This window comes from Calonectris borealis, chromosome 8 (assembly GCF_964195595.1).
Source record: "Calonectris borealis chromosome 8, bCalBor7.hap1.2, whole genome shotgun sequence".
Classification (NCBI taxonomy): Eukaryota; Metazoa; Chordata; class Aves; order Procellariiformes; family Procellariidae; genus Calonectris; species Calonectris borealis.
The window spans coordinates 30,447,118-30,466,936 of record NC_134319.1 but is presented as its reverse complement, the minus strand read 5'-3'; the positions used below and the strand labels follow the sequence as shown (position 1 = coordinate 30,466,936).

At 37.9% G+C, this 19,819-nt stretch overlaps 1 protein-coding gene across 8 annotated transcripts in view; it reads right to left on the bottom strand.

The window, feature by feature from the left end:
- The window catches only part of KIFAP3 (kinesin associated protein 3), a 71,120-nt gene that overhangs the window by 25,245 nt on the left and 26,056 nt on the right, over positions 1-19,819 (bottom strand). For 7 of the 8 annotated variants that reach the window (XM_075156736.1, XM_075156738.1, XM_075156735.1 and 4 more), the window contains exons 11-17: positions 17,145-17,245; positions 12,541-12,649; positions 11,044-11,156; positions 9,932-10,097; positions 9,593-9,718; positions 9,105-9,203; positions 7,528-7,613 (exon numbers count right to left, since the gene is read on the bottom strand). In XM_075156736.1, coding sequence (XP_075012837.1) covers positions 7,528-7,613; positions 9,105-9,203; positions 9,593-9,718; positions 9,932-10,097; positions 11,044-11,156; positions 12,541-12,649; positions 17,145-17,245 — 800 coding nt within the window. Of the gene's footprint in view, positions 1-7,002; positions 7,201-7,527; positions 7,614-9,104; positions 9,204-9,592; positions 9,719-9,931; positions 10,098-11,043; positions 11,157-12,540; positions 12,650-17,144; positions 17,246-19,819 lie in introns of those variants that run through there. The other variant, XM_075156742.1, reaches the window with a different exon arrangement.

Here is a 19,819-nt window from a genome sequence, read left to right as displayed (position 1 = left end):
ATAATACTGGAAGGATAGGGCACAGCTAACTATAGGAAACTCATCAACATATGAAATCTGCAGATGTTATCAATTTGGGAAGATTCACAAATAATGCACCATGGTTAGTACTTTTTTAATCAAAGGATTTTGAACAAGAATAACATTCATAAGCAAAGTGTTTCTACTTGTGGGAAGAAATATCCTTGTGAAACAGGTCCCACTTCACTGTCTTCTAACCTAACTACAAAGGAGAGAAAATTGAAAATCATTTCTTAACTCTCACATTGGATAACACATGATGTAGACAGACTTTCCTCAGAGATCTAGCTGGAGTAGTTTAAGGTTTTTAAAATCTGTTTTACTTAGCCCTGAAGGGGATGAAGAGTATTCACACAATTAGTAACAATGCCTTGGCTGCAGAAGTGGTAATTTCTTAAACTGCTCCAGCTAGACATGCAAAAGTAGATCTGTCTATAACCAGAAGTCAAAAAATAGCAGTGAAGACAGAATAAGTTGGCTTAGTAGCTCAGGTTAAACTTCCGAAACCCCTATAGACTGAACTTGAGCTTTTAAACTGATATTCAGCCTATGTTGTCTTCACTGCTATTAACCTGACATAGGTAACACTCTCTACCCTGTGCCTTTTCCACCCTTCTGACTGGTCGGTAACACAAAAACCAGCTGGCCCTGTCATTCTGGCAGAGGCTTCTCTGACATTGCTAACGAGTATCTAGAGCATCCAAGATTTCATGGGGAATCATGTCGCATTGTGCAACCACAAACCCTTATTCTATGGCAGTGGGTTTTTAAGCTTTGTTTTACTTGGAGAAATGGCCAGTTTTTTTCTCTTGGCTTAAAGTAGAATGTAAACTCCCTTTTGACGGGACTTCCATGCAAGTACCTACAGATTTGAGGCTCTGATTAGTCTGTGGCATTATTCTAAATTTCTCCAATTCCACCTCTGATCAACACTAATTACTAGACCTTTTTAATTCCCCTCCGCACCATCCTGGCACACAAGCGGTCCTGTTCAAAACCTGGTCTCCTGCATAACTTCCATACACTGAGGAGGTATCACCTGTGGGATCCATAGATATTCTCAGTGCCTAGTGTCCTCAAGCAAAATTCCAGGTTTCTGTCAGCCATACAGTAATGCAGCAACCTTAGGGAGGGAGAAAGAAAAAACAAAACAAAACCCCCAAAACACCAAAAAACAACAAACACACACCTATGCCTCGTACTGTTTGGAAAAAGAACATCTCGTGCTATTTCTGCCTCTTGATCTTTTCCCCCACTTCTACTCTCGATTAAAAGGAAAGGCTAGAAATAACAGTGCAAAACAAGAGTTTCCCTGGAAAAAGCAAGCTCATCACTGAGATTTATAAAATGACCCATAAAAAAAATGAAAGGGCATGACTTTCAATGATGACATCTGACCAGCATCTTGGAAACATCTCCTTTGCTGCATCTGCCAGAGCTAAACTGTGGGCTATCTATTATGTCAGCCTCCAGCAGTTGTGAATTACTTACAAGCTTTAGAGAAACACCTTGTAACTGCCAGAAATCATACTGCAGTCTTAAGAAAACTATTCCCAGAAATCATGATTGCAAGAAGTGGGGGAAAATAAACAAATTTAACAAACAGCGAATTAGACTGATCTGTGGGAAAGCCAAATCCCTTTTACATTACCTTGTTTACCTTGAATTTCACTATGAATGAGCAACAAGAACAAAGAAGTGACTGCACCAGAATGAGATCAATGATCAATTTTGTCAAGAGTTTCATTCTGGCAGCGATCCTAGAAAAGGATGATTTGCAATAATCTAGAACGATTTACATAACCTCAGCACAAAAAAGTTCATTTAAGTACTGCTAGATCAGGAATATGCCTGTAGATTTTCCACAGAAATGTGCAGAAACACCACGGGGTAAATGATTAATGGAATAACATCAGAATGGAAGAAGAGCTTTAAATGCAGGACTACAGCCAAAAGGCACAGAGAAACCAAATTAAAGAAGTTTAGAGCAAAACAATTCCCTAAAACACAGCAAGTCTTCCAGTAATTACATTTTGAGCTATTAAAAACTTTTTTTTTAAATTTTGTGTGGTTGTTTTGGTTTTTGTTGGGTTTTGTTTTTTAAACACATGAAGCACACCTTCTTTAGTAAGGAATTCCTGCAAAAATGAAACCAGAAAACTAAACATCACGGAGATACAAACATAGCTTTGTGCCCTCCAGTCCTCTTAAATGTTAGGCTACCAGAAAAGAAGCGGGTGGGGGAACGAGAAGGTGGACAGAATGTGCCTATTCTCCAACCCCCTGCCCTCCCCCCCAAATATTGCATGTTCAGAAACATAAAAGGAGGAATCCTGAAGGTTGATTTTATTCTCTTTGGAGCTCCCTGACATCACTGGTTTTAACATTCGGTTTCCATAAATCCAAAAGTGTCATAGAAGATGTATGGTTCAACTCTACGAGGAATGTGCCATCCTTTTTGAAGTTCTACTTCCAACTTTGTTTACTACTGAACCATTGAAATATTATGAAGCGTTAACTGGCCTATTATCAGAGCGTGTCTGTTCCCTATCAGGGGTCCCCTTTGTCACTGGCTTCCGTCACACCTTGTATCTGATTAACACACTATAGGATAACATAGAGCTACACAGATCTGCTTTGTGTTCTCTCACAGCTGATGAAAAACAGATTTTCCTTTTCACTTTAATGTGGTTGCCCTTTAATTGGGTCTGTAATAGGGTTCATTTGATGTGATTCCTCATACTAAACTAGAACTGCAATACAGTAAGTAGAATGCTCATTATGTTCAAGGCTGTAGTTGGTGATATGTTACATTCTTCATTATTTAACCATTCCTAAAACACACAGTTTACATGAAAGATTAACCATTTATTAAGAAAGAAAAGATTTATCTTGTCTAGCTATCCAAAAGTTAGGCATGTCATTTAAACTATGTGCCTCTATAAACCAAGGAGAGAAACAGATGTTATGGATCACCTTCTGCAGGTGTCTATGACACCTACCTTAGGCTACGTACCACCAGGGGGCAATTCATTCACAGGCCAAAAAAATCCTTCTACCACTTACACCTGTGCAACCCACAGTCACTTCTTCACAATCAGGTTCATCACTAAATATACTCTGATGGGAAGCTAATAGAAACCTGTGATATGAAACTAATGGTAAGGCAGAGAAAAGAGTAAACATTCATGCCCCCTACATTTAGGTGCCTACATAAAATGCACACCATCCACAGGGTTCCTATATTGCCAATAGCTAAAGAGAGAAACTTCTTTTTTTCTTTGGAGGAATATACGGTATCTCATTGGCAAGCTGTTACGAAAGTAACAGAGATCAGTGGTTTGGCTCACCTTCCTAGTCTCACAACTCCAAAGAGCAAGCACCAATGCTAGAAGAAAATCTGTCCAAGATAGGTTTATGTGAAGACAAAAACAATCAGGACGCCTGCCCTATCTAATGCTGCCTGCAGTGTGGTTATTCTTCTAGTCTACGTAGAGCCTTTCCTGCTGGGTGCATGCTCTTTGCCACAAAAAGCTACCAGCACCAAAGCAGACTGATTGCAAATTTAACAATGCAGAAGTTGATCAGTAAAAACACATGTCAACAGTTCAGCGTGCAGCCCCACACCCTAGCTGCTCTTCTGCCCACCTCTCTGTATTCACGATTGTTAGAGGATAACAGGGGAACAAAAGACAGCACAGAAAGGGGGAGTCTTGACAAGTGAATGGAGAACCTTTTTTCCTGGAGTGACTACAGCACTCTTCATGGAAAGAGGACACCAAGCTGGAGTCAAAGGTTATCTATTTTTCAGAGTATGCTGCCTATTCAAATAAAGTCCCCACCAAATCCTTGTGGTCTGCTCTTCCTTGATTCTAAGAGAGCTGGCCAACATCTTCCACAGCTGGCCCCAAATCCCAGAGCACTGAGGATTCACAGCACATTCCTGCTTCTTATGTGAAATTCCAGCATTCCCAACAATGAGGATTTGTGTCAGGGCACTCAGCTAACAGGGAAAGATGCAAGCCATTCATTAACACAGCTTTCCATATAAGGCAAACGTTGTTTGGCATTCATTACAAATACTTGGGGCAAAAGCAAGAGCTGGAAAAACACCTTAGACATGAGGTTCTTCCTAAATCACATGGACAATGCTGTAGCTATCTAGAAGACGTTTTGCTTCTGCAGGAAGCATAATAATCCACTCTTGATCATAAGGGAAACAAGATGGTACAGCAGGCCTGGATTCAAAGCTGTAAAAACACTGCATAAGAAAATGGGGGGAAATGGGGGAGGGGAAAGTCTCAGACTACACAGTCCAAGGATCTGGTTATGGTTAATTAAATATCCTTTGAATAAATGAGGAAAATCATTTAACTGCTGTAAGACTGAGGTAGGAACAGAAAAAGGATGAGCAACCTGAGAGATAAATAACCCCCTCAGCTCTTGATAATATTGTCTGAGGTGAACAGAGTAAAACCACCTTGAGTAAGCTGATATTTATTTCCACAAGCTTTGAGTTGCAGGTATCCAGGCTTCTGAGTCAGAGGAAAAGGGAACTTCATTTGCTTGAGACTCTTACACCAGCTGTTGACTCCACGCTTTCAGCTGAGCCATGCGACCTCTCCCGCTTTAGGTGTACAAGTACACTAAACTAGCTGCTTGGTGTCAAGACTTGGCACATGACACGAGACTGAAGCATTCCTAAGTTATCAACGCAGGCTTTCTTTTCGAGAAAAGGGATATCTTGCATCTACCAGTGCAAATCCGAGACTCCCCAGTACATACTATGCTAAAACAGCACATCTGTTTCAGTTCATCAATGGCAGAGTCCAGCCAAGCTATATTAAACAAATCATCACTAGTGTAACATTTCCACAATTTCTGTGACAATTACTTTACTACAGAAAGCATATCTCCCCTAAGGCTTATAAGGCATCTGATTTTCTTCAGTGTTATTTCAATCACACTTTATAGGGCTTATTGATGAGTGAAAGAAGCATTTGTCTCCCTGAGAAAAAATTACTTTCAAATCTCTTTTTTCCAACATCTAGTTTCTGATTTCCATCATCAGAGGAACTAATCCTGTCAGCATGTATGGAACAACAAGACTGAAAACTTAAGTTTTTCTTGTTGCGAATTTAGCACAGATAAAAAGTTTCACCAATCTTAGAGACTGTCTCAGAAGGCACTGGTTGTGTAAAATCGCCACAAAACCAAACACCTCAGTGTTTAGAGGCTGCTTTACCGTATCCTCTGAGCTGAATGGCAAAACACCAGTCAAGATCTGAGGTTCTGATAACTTACTGTTTCATGTTTTCTTCCATCACCACCTAGAACATGTTGCCTTTTTTGCCTGTGATTTTTGGTACTGGGAGACAATGTGCAACCAGCTTACAACATTGCTGAGAAAGCAATCAATTAGTGGTTCTCTCTGTCTTCCAGAAAAGAGGGCATATTGTGCTTCCCACCTCCCACAGGGGCATGGTGTTAGTTACGGTTTATACAACTTATAACCCAACAGCTAGGTAATAAAGCTAAAAAGACCTTCTCAGAAAGGGAACTGCAACTTACCAGTGAACACCATTCTAAGTGTGGCACTGCTCCATAACCAAAGAAAAAAATAATTTACCACCACACAAACTACTCTCAGTATGTGCTTGATATCTTCCCCCCTACTCCCAATAACAGCAGTACCACATCATTTCCTCCCTTTATTCTTCCTCAAGGCCCTAGAAGTCCTGTCCAATGCTTCTTGCAAGTTGAGAAGCCTTTCCCATCCATTACTATAGCACTCCTCATTTATTCACAGCTAGCATAAAGATTACCTCTTCTTAGGAAGGAAAAAAAGCTAAGTACATTTTACTCAGATGTTAATGTTGAATATGAAGCTATGTCTTAATGTATTTATTCTTCTAGATTTTATAAAAATAAATGTTGCTTAATAATATTACCAACATAATTTTTCAGTAACTACTGAAAACTACAGATATTACTATGTATCACGTGGTAAAGTTCCCCATATGAACAAATCAACGCCTGAGACACTTGGAAATTGCACTGGCCCCAAGATAAAACAAGCATTGGAAGGACTCAGATCGCCCGGCTTCTCCCAGAAGATAGAAGCCTTTCTACTGTTTCCACTGGAGATGTCCCTGGAAATAACTGATCTTGGTAAGCTGAATATAATGCCCATGATAAATAAGTACTAAGTGCAAATTCAGCATAGTTGAAATCTTGCCCTTAATGAATGTCAATGGCAACTCTTGTTATGGAGCACAATTTTCAGTCCATACTTCCATGAAGCAAAACCAGCCAGATAAAAAGAATTCCAATACAGAAAATGTTATGTCATTTTACTTCTTTTTTTAGATTAATATTAAGTTAGATGGCATTACTAATGAGTGTAACAGAAAAAGACAAAATAGACTATACTATTGTGCAACGTAAGTTAGGTCTTACATAAGTTAGGTCTCTTTCAGAGAACAAACTGCAATATGCATAATTCAACTAAAGAAGAAACTAAGTAGATGATAGGAAAAGCATTAAGGTAGTCAAAGATACTGCTCTTGACTCATAATTAAGTTCTCTTTGGCTATAAGATTTAATTTCATGACAGCTACTCTACATCCAAAAGGATATACAGTCTGTACAATCCTAAGACACTACAAAATGCTGAAATTTCTTTTTGTCAATAGAAGTCAATCCAAATAAACAGGCCAGGAGGAATTTTAACAATGAAATGCAACTTTTAAGTGGAATCAGTTTCACAATGTCTTTACTTCGTTGAAGAACACCACAGAAAATATTAATGCTTCTAGAGTCAAGGATCCCCAGAAGCAGATTATACATGCTATAAATGCTATGAGAGCTGATAAAGCAATAGTACTTCATAATTCAGTATTCTTTCTTTTTTCCAAATTAGCAGTTTAGTACCAAACAACTGTTCCAACAGTTTATCGTGATCAATGATTAGTTGGACAAACTAAGTCATGTAGCTAAAGGAAACCTATCCAAGAGTTGAAGACAATATTAAAAAGTTCAATATTACACTGACTGTTTTGCTAGCAGAAAACAGCCAGCTTTAGGATTGCCGCCCACATTTTCTTTCTGAAACAAATATTGGCATCAGGCAATGTAGAAAAGCTGAATAAAAGCTGCTGGGTAATGAGAGCCATTTGTCTGGAGAATTAAGAAATAATGAAAGTTTAACATACTTATGCAATGTGATTAATTTGTTTAAGTATAAAAGCACTCTTTGAAAGTGTCCATAGCATAAAGCTAACTGGTATGAATTTTCAAAGTATATATGCAGTTTTTGGAAGTTTGGTACACAGCCTAGATTAATGATTGTCATTGTCCCATGAAAATTCACCCTTTACCTATGTGATTAGAAAGTTGCACATGAAAAATATCCTCAATCTGCAAGTTATTGGTACTTAGTTATTTCAGAATTATCTCATGTAGAGAGGTTTTTGAAGGACAGATGATAAAAAAAATCAGACCTACCGCTATAATATCCAGAGTGTTGTCACAAACTTTGCGAATCTCAGCATTTTTATCATGCATCAGGTCTATAAGATATGCTGGAGCCTCTGGAAAGAAACTGTTAAGGATAAAAGCTTTTTTTTTTTTCACAGCCCGGGGATCTTCCAACTGCAAATTTCATTAAGAAATGTAGTTAGGAATTTTCCAACACATGTGAAGTTCAGCAGCCTTCCCCCAACCACTTTTTTTTTTTTTTTAAAATCACATTAAGATACCCAAATATTCTTCAAAATTGCTGAAGGAAAATAACATACCCTTTACAAAGAAAATACGTTCTGATCTGTTACAGGAAATCTGTGCACCTAATGTGTTAGTCCAAAAGGCATAGATTCTGTGGAATGGTTTAATCTTTTGAGACTGTTACTTTTGTAACATTCAGAGAGTTTTCTTGTTTTAAAAAAAGGTTTCCAATGTATGTGTCTCAAAAATACTGAAGATAATCTACTGGGCAAATGATAGCACTAATACTAGCCGTGTTCAATTTGAAAGAGAAAAGTGTTGTTCAAATGTTGGTGCTTTATCATTATAGATATAAAAAGAGATGCAAATTTTTTTTTTTTTTTTTTTAAAGCTAGCCACCTAGGAGTCCAAATAGGATACAAAGAACAACATCCCAAATGGTTTCTCAGATATTCCACAGAGCTCAATGGAAAAAGGACATTAACAAGTAGTCCTTGTACTGTTAGCAAAGTAATCACTAATCTGCTATCCCTACAAGGGCCCTATTCAACCTATTCTTTATGTTTCAATGAAATTTAACATTCAGTTAAGGCCCACAAAGACAGCTAGTGTCTCTTTTCACAGTTTTTGGATCATCTGAATAAGCTCAACATCAGCAGTGATTGAAAGAATAAGTGGTAAAGACTGAATAAGACTTATAAGTGCCATACAAAAAAAATTGAATAGATCCATGACATGAGGATACTGAAGAACAGATTCAGTCATCAACAGACAGGTGAAAAAAGGAGAAAGAGGAAAGCCAGGAACAGAAATCAAAGTCTCCATAGTGGAAAGAGTTGGGAGACTTATGCCAAACGTAAAATTCAAAGAACAATTAGGTGGACAAAAAATACAGAGCAGGCATTATTTATGTTGTCTAGACTGATGTAAGAAAGAATGCTATTAAAGAATTTTAATTCACATAACTTCAGACTACGCAACATACACGTATAATGGTGCAGTGCAAGAAGTTTGTCTATGCTCTGTGTAAGTTTTTCTATGGACTATGATTTTGACTATGATTTTAAAACAAATTCATACAATAATTCAGACTGGATAGTAACTAATAGGTCATCTGGTCCAGCGATCCCCCTCCTACCCCTCTCGCTTTTTCAAAGCAAACTAACTTTTAATCTCTGCTATTAATCTTGCAGTCCCTCTACATGCCTATGCCGCTTGGATTTTTTCTTCAGCTGAAATAAACCATTTACAAAGAAACCTCTGAGATCAGAAGGTTTATGCAAGAGAAATATAGGCCAAACATCAGTGATGGCAAATTAAGTACTGTAATTCTCAATGTTTAATCTTTAAAAAGATACGAGTTTCCTTGATAATGACATCTCTGGTGGCTTGGTGGAAGACCATCTGATAAAATACATAGATGATCTGGCAGACAAACTCATCATCTTCCTGCTGAGCTGAAAGGAAAAAAAAAAGCAATTTCAGATCTTACAACTAGAAGCTCTTGATGCTTACAGAAAGCCCAGCTCTTACATGTCAGCTAGACAGTTCAGTGATATGCGTGAGATTTCATCTCCCGACAACACAAAATGAGTGTTTTCTTCCCTGCTCCAGTCAAGAAGAAAGACCACAGATTGCAGCCAGAGTTGTGGAGGTGTGGGAAAAATCAAATCTATTAGACCACTAGTCAGTATCTCTCTATCAGAGTAATTCCTCCTACTTTCATATACAAAACAGCTACCCGTGCCTTGCAAGAGAAAATGAATGGTGCATTCAGTTACAGAATAGCTATGTCAACTAAACTTCTCTGATAAACAAGACCTAAAGTCAAACATGGCAATATTACCATTTAGAAGCTCAATGAGCGCAGGAATGATTCCAGATTTAGCCAGCAGAGCAGCGCAAGAGTCATCCATAGAAACTGTTCCAATCATTATCACCACTTCTAAAACGAGGTCATCTTCTGCAGAACCTGGTAAGTCAGAAGGCAGAAAGTATTACCTCTTCGAAATTCTTAATCTTGTGGCAGCTGTATATTTACCTGTAGATATGATTCTGTTCTTCAGTGTTATGTTTCCCCAAACAATCACAAGTTATAAAGGTAAACAGACTCTACTCTGAAAGAGCACTCTAAGTATTCTTTGAGAGACTCTACTCTGAAAGACTAACCAAACTTTGTACAGACCTGGTTTTAGTTTATCCTTGAGGTATGGAACCAGTTTGTACTCTTTCAGCACAAGTTCCCAGTCCAGATCTGGTAAGGTCAAATTTGCAAGTGTTCCCAGGCATTCAATCACAAATTCCTCTTCTTCGTCATTTGATATTTGAGCTGCTAAATCACCAACATAATCCTAAAGAAAATACAGCAACAAACATTACAGGTGAATAATCTGGAGTTCTGAAGTACTCACAACTTGGTCAAATCAAAACTGTTCTCAAAATAACACTAAGGAGGCTTTTCTCCTGAAATGAGGGCTAATAAGGCAGTTTCAATTTCAGTTGAAGAATGATCCAGGAAAACATTTCAGCATTCTTCCTCTCCATCCTTTCACTTTCAAGAGATGTGGATCATTTGTTCAGATGTTCCAAAAGTAGCTACTACACACACAGTTTGAGAAAGCTGTTAGAAAATAAGGGAAAGAAGATGGTGAACGCCATACTGCATTAGTCACAGTAATGGTGTCCTCCTCCTAAAGATTTTGACAACAACAAGATTTTCAGGGGACTTTAACAGGGGAGTCATGGATTCTACTTACTAATTCCATACTGCTTTAAAGACAATCTAATATTGAATCTTCATTTTAACAGTACGTTTAAAATTTCCACAATTAGGATGTCGTGTTTCCCCCCCTTCTTTTGAAAGGGCAGCTTTACATGGTTAACTGAATATTAAGTATTCAAAATTTTAGAACATCTACTTATACAAACGACTTGGCACAGTGAAAAAAAAAACACTTTATTTTGCCCTCTAGCGCTAAAAACAGACATTTAGGATAACTGTTAATTGTTATGATGTGCACCCCAGCAGTTGGTTTTTTTGTTTGCTTGTTTTCATTTGTTTGTTTTGGAACAGGAACTTACTGGATACAGCTTAAAACCTGTTTTCCCTGTAGTGAGGGATCTAAACCGTGATCTACCAACTGAGACAGCCTTATAAAACAAAACATAAATCAACCCATGACAGCCAAGAAAACTTAAACTGGACACCCTGTAAAGACAAAACACAGCAGCTCTTCAAAGTCAGTCTTTTCCAGTAGAAAGACTCAGAGACCACATTAGGTAATAGATAGTACTTACAATAAACAGGCTTTTAGTTGGCCCATCATGCTGTGAAATATTCCTTATCATCTTCATTAACAACGGGTCCTTAAATTTCAAAGCCCGCTTCATTAACATTTTCAAACCGTTCCCTGAAAAGAAACAAACACTTTGAAAATCCTCCAAATAAAAAAATTAGGAAAGTACTGGCCGATCAAAAAAACCACCACCACACACAAAACCCCACACCTTTAACTTTTAAAAGTTTAAAAGGAAGACATGAAGAATCTAGACAGGAACTATTTCTTTTTCTAAGTTTAAGTTGAAAAGACAAGACCTGCTCTGTATAAATTCTATAGCTTCTCTAAAACAACTATTATGGCCATAGGTACTGGTGGGACACTTAAAGTCAGATAAATAATTAAATGCTTCAGGTGTGCTTAGTTATTTATTCAGACCAAGAAAGGTTCTAGATCCGAACCATTATCTTATCATCTCCACATCTCTTATCTGATGATAAGAGATGTGGAGATGCAGCACAGCTGGTGGTACTAGCTCATAGACTTCTCTCCCCACTCCATGGAATAAATACATTGTTATGATTTTACAAGATTATTTACCAGTCATGTAGACCATTACATGGGAATACACATAACAGACATACACAGATTTGAAGTACTTGATTGCACAGGGCAAGTCCACTGTTACCATTATGTTTCCAAAAGATTCACCTTGCCTATCTAATAAGTGCTACTAGCTTGAATTTAATCTCTACTTTTAATATAAAATTGGATCTCCCTGCTCCCCCTTCTACAGAGCTATGCAGACAATTTTAAAGTGGAATTGCTGGCCATAGAATCCATTGATTATAATTGTCCTTTTTAAAGTCTAGCAATTTATTACAGTAGTTCATAGTGAAAATTTTGAGCACAAGTGAAAGTTAGAGCTACCGAATAATAATGTTCCACTTAAAACTGCTAGTATGAAAATAGTGAAACTTGCAAATCAATCTAGAGAGCTACTGAATGAAATCCAGAACCCATCTATACCACGTAACAAACTACTAGAACCCAAAAGATGCTCAATTTAAAAAAAATTAATGGAAAGATGCAACTGAATGACATTACTGTGCTATTAATTTGGTACTGACAAGTAAAACACCAATTAGCTGAAGATGGATTTTAGGCACCAGGTGGAACAAAATCTTGATCTCTCCATACAGCCATAATTTCCCAGAGTAATGTCATCAGAGTGTTTTACAGAACTACATGCATATATGAGACGTGGGCATATGTGGCTACTCAATGTCACTCCTGCCACCAAGACCAATTTTGGGGAGGATATGACCATTTGCTTGCAAACATTACCCAAACATGTACATTTTATTTTTTTAAAATACATATACATATATAAATGTATAAATATATATAAATTATGTGTATTTGAGTTAAGTGTATATATATACACACACACACACATTTATATATAAAGAGTATTGTGATCTCCAAGAAAACAGTAAAATTTCAGTATGCTTACCTTCACAAATAAGTTGTACATTTCTTTTGTTTGCAGCAAGGTTAATACAGAAAGAAATAAGTTCCAGGTCAACTCGTTCATCAGGACATTCAAAAAGCATCTTCATTAACTGCCAAGAAACACACACACACACACTTAAGTCATTAATCTTTCCAAAGCATTAGAAGAGCAATGTTATGATGTCAACTACAGTAGCTTTTTTTTTTTTTTAGATGAATATTCAGCATTTCTACAGGCACAGTAAAGTTATGAAGGTCAAGGGCATAAGATGTATGGTTCCATTATTTGGGGATAACAATGTTTATAAAGTGCCAAAAATGGCAGCCACTCATCACCTTAAAGTAACTTGGGTTAGTTACATTTTATTGCTACACTGAATTTTTTATTTTTCCTGTTTTTTAACTTGTGAATGGATAAATTTGTTTTGAAAGTTTAGGTTAATTTAACACAGGAAAAAAACAACTTAGTTCCACAGAAAGTCAGATTAATACCTGGCTGTTTAATAAAACTATGACTCTGTAAACAGAATAATAGAATAAACAGAATAATTCTACTATTTTGCTTTAAGATTACTCTGTTGATAGGTAAATTAGCTGTGGTGTATCTGCAACAATGTGATCTTTGCAGTTTCCATTGCTAGAGCTGAACACTGCCATATACCAGAGACTTCTCATTACTAGTCCTATTCTTTTGGTAAAGGGACAGAACAACCTGGGTTAACATAAGTAGACAATCGCCTATAATGCTGTTCCAACTGTTCAGTAAGCGTCAGTGAATTCCCAGATGACTCCTTAGGCAAATAACCTATGGATTGCCATCACTTTATATACCTGGTGCCTGTATTGTCCATTACATCACAGGCTATCTACCTAGTCTCATTTTGTTCAATATGAACATTTTTTTGAAATAGCATATTGAATATACATGACTCAAATACATCCGTTGCTATTTCTCCGTTTCTAACCGTGGCAGACAAGTTGCATGGCTTCCTCATTGAGGGGCTGCAGGACATCACCCTATTTGCTCCTAAAACCTGCTCAGTTCATAAGACACATCAAGATTATAAGGCAAAGCAGCGTGATGACAAGACTGAGATTACTGCAAGTAGAAACAACTGAATTTAAAGATAAGCTGGATGTAAGATACAAAAAACATAGCTCAGTTTGTGTCAAAAAGGGGTGGGGGGAGAAGGCGGCAACAACTAATCATTAAATATTTGTGTGCTTGCCCCCTGGTGGAAAGACAGTTTGTAATGCATTAAACACTACAGAAAGTGGGTAAACAACCCGGGGGGGGGGGGGGGGGGGGGGGGGAAGAAGGAACAATAGGATTGCAGGAATTTCACTCCAAAGTATTTTACTACAGCAATTCTATATGTTTATCTATTACCAGATAGCAGGCTGTCATTCCAAATGGACCCCAAATAAAAAAAAAAACAAAAACCACCAAAAACCCAACATATTTAGTTTACACCACAGTTATTCATCTCTTTTTCTGGGATTTTCATGTACTAATTTAAAAGCTATTACTGATTTCTTCCTCCCTTTCTTAAAAAGGTAGAATCAGGTTTCCCTAGGTTGTTTAAAGAACTTATAAAATCCCTAGTTTATTAAATCCGTAAGCCTGACAGTCACATAAGAGTGAATTAACCAGAGAAGAAAGTTGCCACTTAACAAGTAGAACATGAGCATTCAAAAATCACCCCCTGCAACTCTTCTGTTACAAAACCTTTAAAAGCAGATTTTTAAAACCCTTCAAATAATTTGAAGGGAAACATTCTCATTACTTACACAATACAAAATCTGTGGAAATTAGATGTTTAACAAGATGGGATTACACTGTTAATTACTGAACTACTTCTCTATAAAAAGAAAAAATATATCCAGTTTCAATTAAAGCCGTTCAAATTTTAAAATAATAGTTTCGTACAAGCTCCATGTTTCCCATTATGTCTTCATTTAATTTGATTGCTTCTTGTGCCACTTCAAAAGGAAGAGTAATTGCTGCCAAATAGGAAATATTAAAATTAAATTTGTTCTGCTTTTACTATGTCCATTGTCATCTTTTACTGATTTAACAGGAAGGCAGTAAAAAGACTGCAGCATGTGCAATGAAGAGGCAGTAGTGTTCAATCAGACAAGTCCCATATTGAGTATCAGATACCACAGACCAGGACTGAAATCACTGTGTCTAGACTCTCTGGCACCTGCCTTCACTTATTTACCAGTGACCAGAGGCCAACCCCCACAGCTCTCTGTTCACATACACCTCTGTCCAACCCCCTCCCCAAGCCCAGCTCAAACATCTTTGAATGATTATGCCAGAACTGCATGCCTCAGGAATCTCTCCTGACCGGCTACTCCCTAACTCTGCTGTTTGAAGTGATGCTCTGGTTTCTGAACTTCAGCAGATAATGGCGGACAGGAGCAAAGGGTGCTGTCAAGAGAGGACGTTTACCAGCATTAAGCTGAAAAGAAGCTTATAGATCAAAGAGGGGCCAAACAGGACAACCGTGGTGGAAAACATGTGGGTAGCTGCGGAGAACCTTGCACACTGCTCTGCGGTAAAATATTAAATATCACCATGACATCACTGCCTAACCATGCCCTTTGATTGGCCAGGTTATTACCAATAAAGGCTTTTATAAGCATCTGGATGGCATTTGCACCTATTTAAACAAAACACGCATTGCTGAGGTCTAAACAAGAATGACCTGTTAATACTCACTTTTAACTGTTACTAGAATAGCACCCACTAACTCCTACAATCCACAAGGATGTTTACCTGGGACAGCACGCGCAAGCCCTTGTCAAGCACTTCGCCTGTTCAAAATGACAACAGGGGATGGATTTTCCAATCACCTTCTACAACAGCTAAACATTCATTATTGAGTATTTGCCAGTTTAGATGTACACCTTTCCTCAAAAGGAAACAAACCCACAGAAGGGCATGTACTATTATTGAAAAGAGAATTTGGTTTTCCAGGGTAGAATCAGATGGCAGGGAGTCCTTTTAAAAAGGTCATTTTCTTCTCCCGATGCCTTATCCAGTTCCCCATGTTTTCTGCTACCTCTGTCTTCTTTAATAACTGTCCTAATTTTGATCATCCATTAATAAAATTTAAGCTCTGATTGTCCAGCTTGTCCTTTTTGAACAGTTGGCAGATGGGATCTGTGAATAATTACATCGACTACTGAAGCATCAACAGCCATAGGTATCCTTCGAATTTTGTAGTTATAGCCAAAGCCCAATGAAGGCAGCGGACGTGTTTCCTGCTCCATTAGTCTTCGGATACAGCTCTGTAAGCGCTACTTGGAGCAGTCACGCCATCAGAACAATGACGTTCACCAAAGCTCAGAGTATGTTATCACTGAAGTTTCCACAGCCCTTAACATTTGGCACTGGGGATCTAAGAGCCATGCCAAGATTCCCTGAAAGCACGTCATAAGCGAGCCCTGAAACACACTGCATGAATTCTGCTTTGGCCGGTAACTGCTCAGAACAAAGCAGGTCCCTTAGATCATGCAAATGCCTTAACACGTAGTTGGTTCTTGTGGCAGAAAAGGCAGTCAGCAGGATGTTTACAAGACCATTTTGTAACATGTACTAGTTATTCCCACCAGTTCTCCCCTCTCTATTCTCCAAAATCCTCCTGTATTTGGAAAAACATCACCATTTTTGTCATGAGATAATGACCAGAAACATTCTGAAAACTTTCCATGGCAACTTCCCATTCTGGATGTATTTGATGTTAAAAACATGTTTGGCAGGAAAGAAAATATCGTGGTGCAATTCTGAAAAAGCTACCGGCGAGCTTTTACACTTATGCAACACAGGCTTTCTCAACTCCAGCCTCATCAGAACCGAGAAAAAGATCAGTGAGAGGATTTGGTACTTGTTAAAAAAAAAAAAACACCACAACAAACAACAACACACAAAAAACATACACACAAACCCCAAAACAAATCCCCAAAACCCATGATATTGTGTCTGTGCTTGGATCAAAGACTATGACTGGAGACAAAAAGTTACGTAACAAACTGTAGCCTGAAAGATCAGTGAAGAGCCTTCCATAGTCTTCAAGTCTCCCCTGTTGTGCATGCCTGCAGTTGGAAAAGGAATTGTCATGTAGCAACGTAACACTGCTTGGCTGGCTTCCAGTTCATATCCTGTAACACTGGAGACATTGAAATTTTGATACCCAATGGGATCAGAAAAGAATGCCTTCTAAAACAGTAAAGGAAATACTTTCCACGAGGTTCCCTAAGGACCTGCTGTGCTCAAGCTTTAATCTCTTTCAAGCGTTCCCGATCTTCTGTAGAAATTCATCAGGTCACCTGTATTTTTACCAATTCATTGATGCAGCTCAAGTGTTAGCAGCACTGACAGAGAATATGTCACCTATGCTTTTTCTGTGGACCATTAAAAGACAGCAAGAACAGCCAGACTGCCGAGGAGTAGGTGGTTCACTACCGACTCAGCAGCATTGTGGTTGTTCCCACTTTCACCTGCGGGTGTCAGTACGAGCTCTGCTATGAGTGAGGAAAAGACATGCACAGGGAAAGATGCATTTTAACCACCTCATCATACATAAAAGCACTTACCTGTGGGATACAGTCAGTGTATGCAAACATTGATTTAAAGCGATCATCCATGCTTATGTGATACAGAATACACATTGCTACTTGTTTGTAGTTTTCATTTGCTAGAAGGAGAAAAAGTCCATATTAATAGAAGCCTGGTATTTTAAGTATTGTAAACATTTAAAGGGGGAAAACAAAAAGCACAAAAATCCTAATAGAGGGAAAATTTAAATCAGAAATGCAACATTAATGAAAGGGTCTCACCTGGCGCATCCAAATGAACAATGTATTTGTGCAAAGAGGGAACAAAGGCAACACTAACTACTCCCCCTCCCCCCAGCACCTCAAAACATTTCCTTAACCCCACTTTGCATGAAATATATTTTGTGAAAGGAACTCTTAACAATGACAGGTCATCCAGAGAAAGCCTTCATCAGTTTCCACCTAGGAAATTAAATATCAAATGTAATGCTGAATTAGCTGTACGTATTCCTGTTGAAACAACAAGCTTGTCTCCAAGTGAAATGATAAAAGAATGCACCAATGCCAGAGAGAAAAATAATAACTACCACGAAAAGTGTTGTAGAAGGAATTCAGTGCCTTTCAAGTAAATCACACACTCATTGTTTTATTAACCTAAATTACATTATTATCCTGTGGGTGCCTTTTGTGTTTTGTACATTTCAAAGACAACAATAGTATGTTTTTACATTAATACTTGCCAAAAGATTCTCAAGAAAAATTGGAGCAGTTAATGTGAGTAGGCTGTGAGGTATTTAACTGAAAGGTTCTATAAAACCAGCTTAGACAAACATGCAAGTGTTTGTTAAGAACAACAGACATGTTTGATCCTGACTCACTGCTGAAATCTGCACTGAGCATTCTCTTGAGCTCTCCTCTAGCCCTACATTAGCAGGATACTGGCTATATATGGGATAGAACACTCATCTGAACATTTATATTACTTAGACCAGGATGTAATAAGGTCACCAACTCAGAATGCATTCACAGTTCTTATACAACTGATCAGAAATATCCTACCTCCCACTTCTATTTAAGCTAAGTTAGAACGTATCTGTTTAACACTTTGGCAAAGCATCAAGACCTCAAACAGCAACTACCACAGTTAAGTTTTTCTTCTGCATACATCATTGGGAGCTGAAATTTCCTTTAAGCAGCAAGGATATGATGCCTTTATCCTGAGAATGCAAATTTGTGCCTTTTTTCAAAATTGAATTAGCAAAAAAGACCCATGAAACCCTTCTGGCAGTTGCCATATAACAGTGAAGTATTCTTTCCCATGCCAAACCTAAAAACATAGCTGACCTTTCAGATCCTTCTGGATTCTTACCTGTTTGAAAAAAAACCTGATTTGTATCACAACCTTAACAGCTGGAGAAAGGATAATGCCCAACTTTGAAAGCTACTCTGGCTATTAAAATAAAAGCACAGACAGTACTATAGTTGCTAAAGCATACCCATTCTGTTTTAAGCAAACAAAAGTGTTTATTATCTCTTGTTCTTCTCTGGTGACTGGTCATCCTACCTACATATTAACTTGTAGTGACATTGTAAATCCAACAATTACATGAACAAAAAAAGCTTGCTATACATACAGCTAAAGGCTGCTTCTAAGCAAATATAAAAATTTAAAGAGTAAATTATGCCCTCAAATTTCATGGGGCTAGGAAAAAAAGCTGTTTACACTGCTCTTAACACTTCTTTCCATGCCTCCATTTAAGACTCAAACATCAAGACTCAAATTTAAGACTCAAATTACAATTACACTTTGCTGGATAATGCAGGAAACACTATGTGAAATAAAAGGCAAACCAGTATAAATGGGAGGAAAGTTGGGTCCCCAGAACAGTAACAGGAAAAACAAACTACAGTGAAGTTGGACGAGACCTTCAGCGGGTATGAACTGGCAGGCAGTCCACAAGAATGATGCTACTTTATATCTGTTTAACCTCCGTCCTTCATGGTTTTTTTCCCTCCTTATTTTTGCAAAGCTTCATTTGTGCTAAGATAAAGTATTAGTTAAGATAAAGCCTTACATTTGGTAGCAATAGTAGTTTATTTCCAGGTATTTGGCAATACTGGTAGCTTATTTTCAATAAAATAGCCTACTGTAGCAGCAAAGGCCTTCTGTTTTTTGAGAAGAAACTCTGCATAACTTTCTCTCCCCTTTTTTCAAAGGTCCAGTCTGTCACAATAACCTTTCTGATGTCTGAAGAACACCTCGGGTATCAGTGCTGAATGACAGCACTGCCTCAGTTTCTAAACCACCAAAAATAATCAAAAAGAACTAGATACTCAACCTAAAGTATGAAGAATATCTACAATTCAAATCAATTTATTTTCTCTGAATGAACTCTTAATGAGTTGGCTCTTAATGACTGGCACTTAAATCATTCTTCCAAAGCATGTTCCATAAGGTAGATTTCATGATACACCAAAGCCAAGGCAGCTATAGTTTCAAAAAGAAGAGTTGAATTTAAATTCCTTCTTGCTCCGCAGTTAACTGAGCCATTTTCCCTGAATTCCCATGTCTTACTGTCAACACAGGGAACAGAGACGGGTTTAGAGCATTTAACTCTCGGCTCAGCATGGAAGTATTTCTCAATTGTGAGTAAATGGAAAAAAACCCTGAATTCTACTAACCTGGAGATGAAAATAAACTACAGATGAAAATA